The sequence below is a fragment of the Dipteris shenzhenensis genome, chromosome 23 (genome assembly GCF_047967505.1).
Source record: "Dipteris shenzhenensis isolate YYH24624 ecotype China chromosome 23, Dip_SZ_1.0, whole genome shotgun sequence".
Lineage (NCBI taxonomy): Eukaryota > Viridiplantae > Streptophyta > Polypodiopsida > Gleicheniales > Dipteridaceae > Dipteris > Dipteris shenzhenensis.
The window spans coordinates 45,731,366-45,740,046 of NC_141618.1; the positions used below are offsets into that span (position 1 = coordinate 45,731,366).

At 43.0% G+C, this 8,681-nt stretch overlaps 1 protein-coding gene across 1 annotated transcript; it reads right to left on the reverse strand.

Annotated features, from left to right (window-relative positions):
- Positions 1–4,272: 4,272 nt before the first annotated feature.
- On the reverse strand, positions 4,273–5,475 carry LOC147887459 (transcription factor MYB24-like). The gene is made up of 2 exons (XM_087394971.1): positions 5,122–5,475; positions 4,273–4,588 (listed from the first exon to the last, which is right to left on the reverse strand). The coding sequence occupies exons 1-2, from the start codon at positions 5,457–5,459 to the stop codon at positions 4,528–4,530; spliced, it is 399 nt and encodes a 132-aa protein (XP_087251097.1). The 5' UTR covers positions 5,460–5,475; the 3' UTR covers positions 4,273–4,527.
- Between the last annotated feature and the right edge of the window lie 3,206 nt (positions 5,476–8,681).

Sequence of the window (8,681 nt, forward strand, 5' to 3'; positions counted from 1 at the left end):
GTGTAAAAGGAATGTGTATCATCATGGTTGAGGTAATGAAGGCTTTCACCTTCATTGGGGGTCGTAGGGTTTAGGAGGAGTTTAAGGGTTAGAAGGAGGTTCTAGAGTTTTGAAGGAGGTTCTAGGGTTAAGAAGAGGTTCCAGAGTTAGAAGGAGTGTCCAAGGTTTAGAGAGAGGTTCCAAAGTTTAGAAGAGGTTCCAAGGTTCAGGGTAGAGTACATGGTGGAAAACTCGTCTCCCTCATAGATCATGGAGGTTAAGGGTTGAGGAACTAAGGGCTTAGGGGGAGCATACGAGTGGGAGAGGAAGAAGGTCTAAGAGCATGTGGAAAGAAGAGAGAGGAGGGAGGAGGGGGAGGAGGGAGAAGGAGGAGAGGGAGGAGGAGGAGGAGGATGAGGGAGGAGGAGGAGGAGGGAGGAGGAAGAGGAGGAGGAGGAAGAGGAGGAGGAAGGAGGATGGGTTACAAGGTTGGAGGAGAGGGGAGGAGGAGTTGGAAGGTTAGGACATGCTTTTGGACGTGGAGTGCAACGAAGCATGGACACTTGAGACAATTGCTTGGAATACCAAAGTAAAACTCAACACAATGCCCCAAAGAGTGTGGGCTTCATTCCATTGTGGGGTATTTATACAAGTTGGAGAGCTTCTCCCTCTGCATGTAGGAATTGTAAGACATTCTCTCTCTACATGTAGAACATGCAGAAGGAGTTTAAGGGTTACAAGGAGGTTCCAGAGTTTAGAAGGAGATTCCAAGGTTTAGAAGAGGTTCCAAGGTTTAGAAGGAGGTTCCAGGGTTAGAAGGATATTCCAAGGTTTAGAGAGAGGTTTCAAAGTTTAGAAAAGGTTCCAAGGTTTAGGGGAGGGTACATGGTGGAGAACTCATCTCCCTCGTAGATCATGGAGGTTAAGGGTTGAGGAACTAAGGGTTTAGGGGGAGCATAGGAGTGGGAGAAAAAGAAGGTGTAAGAGCATGGGGGAAAGAAGAGAGAGGAGGGAAGAGGGGGAGAAGGGAGAAGGAGGAGATGGAGGAGGAGGAGGAGGAGGGAGGAGGAGGAGAAGGGAGGAGGAGGGAGGAGGAGGAGGAGGGAGAAGGAGGAGAGGGAGGAGGAGGAGGAGGAGGGAGGAGGAGAAGGGAGGAGGAGGGAGAAGGGAGGAGGAGGGAGGAGGAGGAGGAGGAGGAGGGAGGAGGATGGGTTACAAGGTTGGAGGAGAGGGGAGGAGGAGGACATGCTTTTGGACGTGGAGTGCAACGAAGCATGGACACTTGAGACAATTGCTTGGAATACCAAAGTAAAACTCAACACAATGCCCCAAAGAGTGTGGGCTTCATTCCATTGTGGGGTATTTATACAAGTTGGAGAGCTTCTCTCTCTGCATGTAGGAATTGTAAGACATTCTCTCTCTACATGTAGAACTTGCATGTGGAACTCGCATGTAGGAGTTGCATGTAGGACTCGCATGTAGAACTCGCATGTAGAACTCATATGTAGGAGTTGCATGTAAGAGTTGCAGGTAGAACTCTCATGTAGAACTCGCATGTACGAGTTGCATGTAGAACTTGCATGTAGGAGTTGCATATAGAACTCGCGTGTAGGAGTTGCATGTAGGAATTGTATGTAGAACTTGCATGTAGGAATTGTATGTAGAACTTGCATGTAGAACATGCAAGTTGAATTTCTAAGAGGGATTATTTCTAGCCTTATGCAAGTACAAGCGGAGCTTTGCCACTACTCTACACACACATTCTGTTCTACCTAAGTCAATGTTGGCGCAGAGACAACAATCTTCATCTACACGTGGCTTATACTTTCGAAACTTCTTACGTTGGAAAATGTGGGGTAACTTTTCCATTGGTAAGGTGTTGCCAAGTAAGGATTCATTTGCTATGCAGACTCGTTCAAGTCCATCAGGGGACCATTCAAGAGAAGGTGGCTCAGATTTTGAGGGAGCTAGCTTTGCAAGATACAATTCAACGATCCTTGTTTGGACTCGTTCAAATTCATTGAAGTGTTCGGTCTTGGCTTTTCTGTGATTTCCTCCTTCAGCTTTCTTGCAGGATCTTCTACTATTATTCAACTTTGAAGGTTCAATTTTTGGAAGCTCGACTGCCATTAGGGCATGCAGAATGGCTAAGTCATTGTCATAGACTTGATCTTTAATTTGAGCATTCTCAGCCTCAGTTTCGAGGTCCCAAGGAAATTCTGAGTTATCATCCCCAACCTGTTGCATACGCAACACCTTGCAACCTATTGCACTTTTTTCTTTTATTTTAAAATTTAAACTCTCTTCTTATTACAACCTCTGGCGCTTTTTGCTTTTATTTTGAATTTTAGGATAGATTAGATCAATCCATCGACTGGATTTCTTCTCATGCCTTGATAGGTTTTCTTCCTGGCCCTAGACTTCTAGCAATGTTTCTTGAAAACTGGCTTAGAAATAATTGGATTAGGAAGGTCCTAGTTGTCACTAGTGTGAGATTTCTTAGAAAGGGTTTCTTTTTCTTCTTGTTTGAAACAGATGATATGGCTTGGAAAGCTCTCCATCATGGTCTATGGACCATTGGACACCAGCTGTTATATTTAGAGTTCTGGTCCCAAGATTTCAATCCTAGTAGACCCAAGTGTACTTTTGTACCAATGTGGGTAGAGCTCCCTGATCTTAGTCAATCAAGCTCCTCTCTATAGGAGTTTAGGTCAGGTAATTGATGTTGAAAAAGAACACTTTATTAACCCTTGAGAACATCCTCAAGTCTGTGTCAAGTTGGATGTGGCTAAGGAGCTCCCTGACACTGGTGATTTGTCAATAGAAATGGGAGCATTTTCATGGAGCAACCTTACAAGAATTTACCAAATTCTTGTTTCCTTTATAGATTATCCTCCCACACTGTAAAAAAAATTCCCTTTAAAGAGGAATAAAGCAAAGATTCCTTAAGAGCCTCCTTAGCAACCTCCTAAGCAACCCTCCAAACCCAATTGGTTTGTTAAAGAAAAACAAAAAACTCAGACACAGAAAGGTGCTGATGAGAAAAGAAATAGTAATGCCCCAACTAAAGGGACAAAAAAAGACAAGGACAGCAAGACAGCAAGAATCTCATGGTGAATGATAGAGTCACTTTTCCTTTGGCCACAAACAATGCTTTTGAGGCCCTAATAGAGCACAAAACTAGAAGTGGATTGGCTTTGTAAACAAGCAACTCTGGTCTGGGATAGGGCAAGGTGCAAATCTTCTCTACCCAATTGCAATTAAAAGCTAAGCTTCCTTGTCTGATTGCAATTAAAAGCTAAGCTTCTCTACCTAAGCTTCTCTACCTAATTGCAATAAAAAGATAGAGGGAGATGCATCATCTCAACCCATACGCGTGCTTTATTGTCTTCGAGAGCTTCGGGGTCAAATGTAGAGAGTCAGCTCTCTAAATATAGAGAGTTAGTTTCTCACATACCTTTGCAACTAAAGGCTTTCTCGGTGTCTCACACAAAAAAACAAGAAATCCCTTACAAATAAGATAGATGTCCCTTTCGGAGGCATCGATCCAATGGTCCAAAACATTACAAGGGGACGACGACCATGAAGGAATCATACTTGGACATGGATTTTCAAACATGTTGTGAAATTACATAGAACCTCTTCATTGCTGTCTAAATTTACCTGAAGCTCATCCAATACAATCAAGGTAGGGAGAAAAAATTTTTAATCTTTCTAGAAACACGATGGCATGACTTATAACCCACACAAGTGTGCACAACACACACACGACACAGACATGTGCATGCACACACACATTCTTTATCCTACCTCCCTCTCCATCTTCATGTTTACCAAAGCAACAAAATGTTCAAAAATTAAATCCCCAATTTCTTTAGCACGTGTTTTTGATCAGAGTCTTAGAGTCTTAGCACATACTTGAGCAAACCTCCTAATCGAAGTCTTAGCACATACTTCCAATTATGACTTCTATCTTAATTTTGTCAAAATTTTATCACCAAAAAACTGATTTTTCAAAGTGATTGAGGAAATAATTACCCCTATGAGACACTTGTAAAAGAGACCGCATGCTCACTCATGTCACTTTCAATATAGCTTATAGTTGTTGCATTGTAATTAACATGTAGCCTTGAGTAATTCAATTTAAGGGCCTTATGTCATGAAAGGGAAATACGTAAGAAATAGGTGGGAAATAGGGTGGGACCGTAAGAAATAGCACTCCATGCTCTAGACCTCAAGGTGCTATTTCTCATACGCTTGAGAACCATTGATGTGACATTTCATTTATAGATCATTACGTCATGCAACATAGGAAAAACATCCAAATTAGGCTCTTCCAAGGGAAAAGCATCCAAAATAGCCATCATTATTTCCCTCCTTTTTTCATACATCTCTAAACATATAGGAATTTCCAAGCTGAAGATACGTAGGCAATGTGATATCATGAAATGCACTATTAGACAATCTATAGGACATAATAAAATTTAGAGCTCAATCCTTATTACAATGTTATAAATGCGTAACCATATCTTGAGCTATCATAAGCGGCTAATGGCCGGTATCATCAAGTTGAACACGGCCCATGCGCAGAGTCAGTTGAATAGGGTCCCTGCACCAAAAGCCAAATGTTACGGAAATCCATGAAACCCTCGAAAACCTCTGGCAAAGAGGCCTCACTCGTTTTAATTGACAGGCACACCATAACAAAACAAAAACAGAACATGCACTGGTCCCCTGAGGTTGATCTTTAGAACTCATTGTTCGTGAACTATTTACACGGGTTGCTGGTGGGCAAGACTCCCCAAAAAGCCACAAATGTGTCCATCTTCCAAGACTTCCGGCAGCATGTACTGGAACTTGTTGCACGATTAACAACAGGATGGATGGAGGAGTTGTGAGTTTATGAAAGTACCGTGTGCAAGGATAAGTAGATGCACCAATCACACACCAGATAGATGGATAAGCATAGAGATGAACGATAGAATGAGCTTCATCAGGAAAAGTTTAAGTCTTAGCAGCGTAGAGAGAGGCCTTAAATTCAAGCCCCTCTCCAACCTCGAATGCACTGCCCCTCTCAGTCGGAAAAGGGTCGTGTAAACGCAGCGAATAGAAGCCGAAGAAGCACATGGAGAGCTGGGTTACCTCCTATCGATGGGCCTGAGGTTGTTGAGCCACCGGATGCGGCATGATTTCGCTGAGCGGGGTAACAATCCCTGAGAATGAACAGAGTTCCAGTTGTGTGGTCCGTTCTCGCGCACATACTCGATTAAAATGGCATCCTCTTCCGGCGTCCACCGTCCTCTCTTCAATACAACTTCCCCGTTTTCATTTTCAGGTGGCTGCATTGTCATTGGAAGCGAACCCACAAGGGGAAAGGGCAGGGAAAGACAAGGGAAGGTACAAGGGCAGCGAAGAACAAGGGAAGGGAAGAAGAAGCCACCCAACCAACTTTTTACCCTATAAATCCATCCTGTCCACATTGCAATAAGGGCGGGTTCATATCAACCACATGAATCACCAAGGGGCTAAAACATGTGTGTCTTGGTCACCCCGTATGGAGGTGCTTTTGGCACTTTCAATTCCACTGCAACAGAGAAAAAACCAATGAACCAGACAAATGGCCGTCAGGCGCTCTGGTTCACACCAACCAACATTAATGCCTTATACCCTAGGTTGCCATTCAATGTCACCAACACTTAATTGTTGTTATAGCTGTTAGATGAATTGGGATGAGTTTGAAACCTAATGAGGGCACTTAGCCGGGAGTTTTGTCGCGGTCAACAGCCTGTAGGTGCCAGACACAATTTTATTGTCTATGGTCCTAGGTGTCAAATAAGGCAAAGCAATATTGAGAGCAAAGAAATCTCAGAAAACATATACTAATGTGTAAAGCCTCAGAATATAGATTCTTCAATGAAGTACTATTCAAAAGCTAAAATAAAGAAACATTACCTCCTAATATGGAAGAACAAATTCCGGGCATCATATGTCATGATATTGTGTATGGAAAATAGCTTTATCAAAGGAATAGACACAGTTTGATGGGGGGATGTCAAGGGATTAAATGCATTTTTATTGGTCATAATAATAAAAGCAAGGGATATAGACTTTGGAATCCCACTCCTAGACATAGATGTTGCGTTCAATGCAACAAAAGCATGTAGCATGAGATACTTGGGATGCCACTTGACAATTATGCTCTTTTGGATGTGATTGCAGTTGAGCCTAATGAGTGTGCTCACGATGAGGTAGACCTCATGCCCTATATGTTTTACAGGAGAAAATTTTATTGGGGATGGATAGCAACAACCCTTGGCTTCTGAGCCCATTGTGTACCAATGTCACCATGATGGGACACAAAAACCAATTGGTGTTAAGAATAGTGTACATTATGTTATTCTAGAGAGGAGTATAAGGCCATAGGGATAAATCAAAGCCCTGTAACCCTAAGGGATAAGGATGTAAGTGTACAGTTATCCATCTTGTTTGTGCACTCCTCTCCCTCTCTCTCGCAATCTTCTAACCTGGCATCAAAGCCTATGGTGCTCCATCCCTTGTAGAGAGAGTGACAAACCTTGCTTCTATCAAGGCATAATCTTTCCCTCCCCCCCCCCTACCCTCCCCTCCTTTGAGGCACATTCATCTTTTATAGAGCTTCTCTTTGGTTCATTTTGAGTCAAAAAGCTTTTGATTCCGTCATTTGCGAACTTCACTTATGTTCTTTTCTATGTTGAGGTTTATTCTTTATTTCTTGAAGGTTTCATTGTGAGATATAAACTAAGAGAATGGTTTCTCTATATTTTTCTTGAAATTTCAATCGAGAAAAATGATAGAAAAAAGCTCGATTGCTCTTCATCGTTTAATGGCTACTATCCTCAAAGGCATCATGAGACTTTCAGCTCATCATCTCCAAGGTATTTCTACCTCAACTAAGCCCCTCCAATGGCCTATACCCTAGTGGCCTCCACTCTTTAGAAAACCTTTGATGCAAACACGTGATGAGTCCTCAACAGAGTTGCATCCTTCTTCATTGACTAGAAGCTTTGGCCATGGTTAGTGTGTTTTGAGCCTATTGGCCACTACACATAGTCAGGCCTGTCAACTCAATTCAGAGTTGCAATTTCTTGTACCCTCATTGTTTGCACTAGCTAGCCCATCATAGCACATGCATATCTCTCCCTAGTACTCAGATGCCTCCTAACCCATATTTTTCTTCTCCAACATCATTCAATGTGTTACGTCAATTGTAACACCGTGACATCGGTATAACGGGGTAACCATGAGGGCTTGACAATACTTACCTGTGTGGCTAATGAGGGCTAGGGTCTAGGGGTAAATCCTAGGCCTAGGCAATTAATGGAAGGGTGCATTAGTTGAACCTAAAGAGGGGTTTAATGGTAAGGTCCACTTGGACACATGGCACCATGAGGGTTGGCCACTTGGGAGGTATTGGGCTATGTGGGAGGATCTAGATGGGAAGCTGGCTAGAAGGGGTTTGAGAGAGAAAACCCACGTACTATTTTGGTGAGCTAGCAGCTGAAGGTCTAAACCGTGGCTGGGTGGAAAAACACTGCGAAAGCCCTCGTGGTGGGAGGACGTATCATTGGTATCAGAGCCCATTTTCAAAATCCGTAGAGTCTCAACTACTGATAGTCTGCTATGACACTAAATTGAAGCACTGTGTTTGATGTTGGAGGGCTACGCCATCGTCGCTGAGGTATTATTTAGATTCGAGGCTCGCACACTTTGCAAAAAAAGATTTTATTCAAGGCCCAAGGACCAAGGAAGGGCTTTCGAAATTTCTTGCGCAGCGGGCCTATGGAGCCGTCGCACGCTGCTGTGAGTTTATCAAGGAGTCGTGAGGGACAAGTGTGACTCTATTCGGTTGTTAGTTATTGCAGTGATTCAGCCCTCGATTACTCTAAGAGTTAGAGCTCTAGACTCCCGAGGACTAATCAGAGCCACTATTTACACCATAATTGAGACTCGGGAGTATCTTGTACGTGGTGCGCAGCGCTTGAACAAAAGCCAAGGGACTGAAGGGAGAGCTGGTTGCCATCATTATTACTACGAGTAACCTGACCCGTCTACGACAGGCTAGCGACCCACTCTGCCGGGTCTCAAGATGCTAAAATGTCTGAAACCAGCAACATATTCTAACCAAAAAAAATGTCTACGACATAGTACTTCAAAATATTACATCCGAAAGTGAAATCAGAGAACTCATTAATATGTCCAAATACACATCCGCATACAATGTCATAACTGAACATACAAAATCTACAATAGACACACAAACATCCCTAAAGGGAAAAGTCTGCGGCCATGTACTATAGGGAAAAGCTTGCGTCAGCCATGTACTCCACATCCGCCATGTCCAAAAAAAACATTCTGTAAGACAAAGTACTTCAAAATATCACATCCAAAAGTGCAGTCACATGTCTGAACATGCAATAGCTACATCAAAGAACTGACTGATATATCCAAATACATAGCCGCAAAATAAAGTCATAACTGAACATACAAAATCTACAATACACACACAAACATCCCTAAGGGAAAAGTCTGCGGCCATGTACTGCAGGGAAAAGCCTACGACGGCCATTCAGTCTACGTCCACCATGTCTGCCGCGTCCACCATGGCTACGAACATACAACGGAGTACCAACAATCGTATCTGGACCATCATCACATAGAAAGAC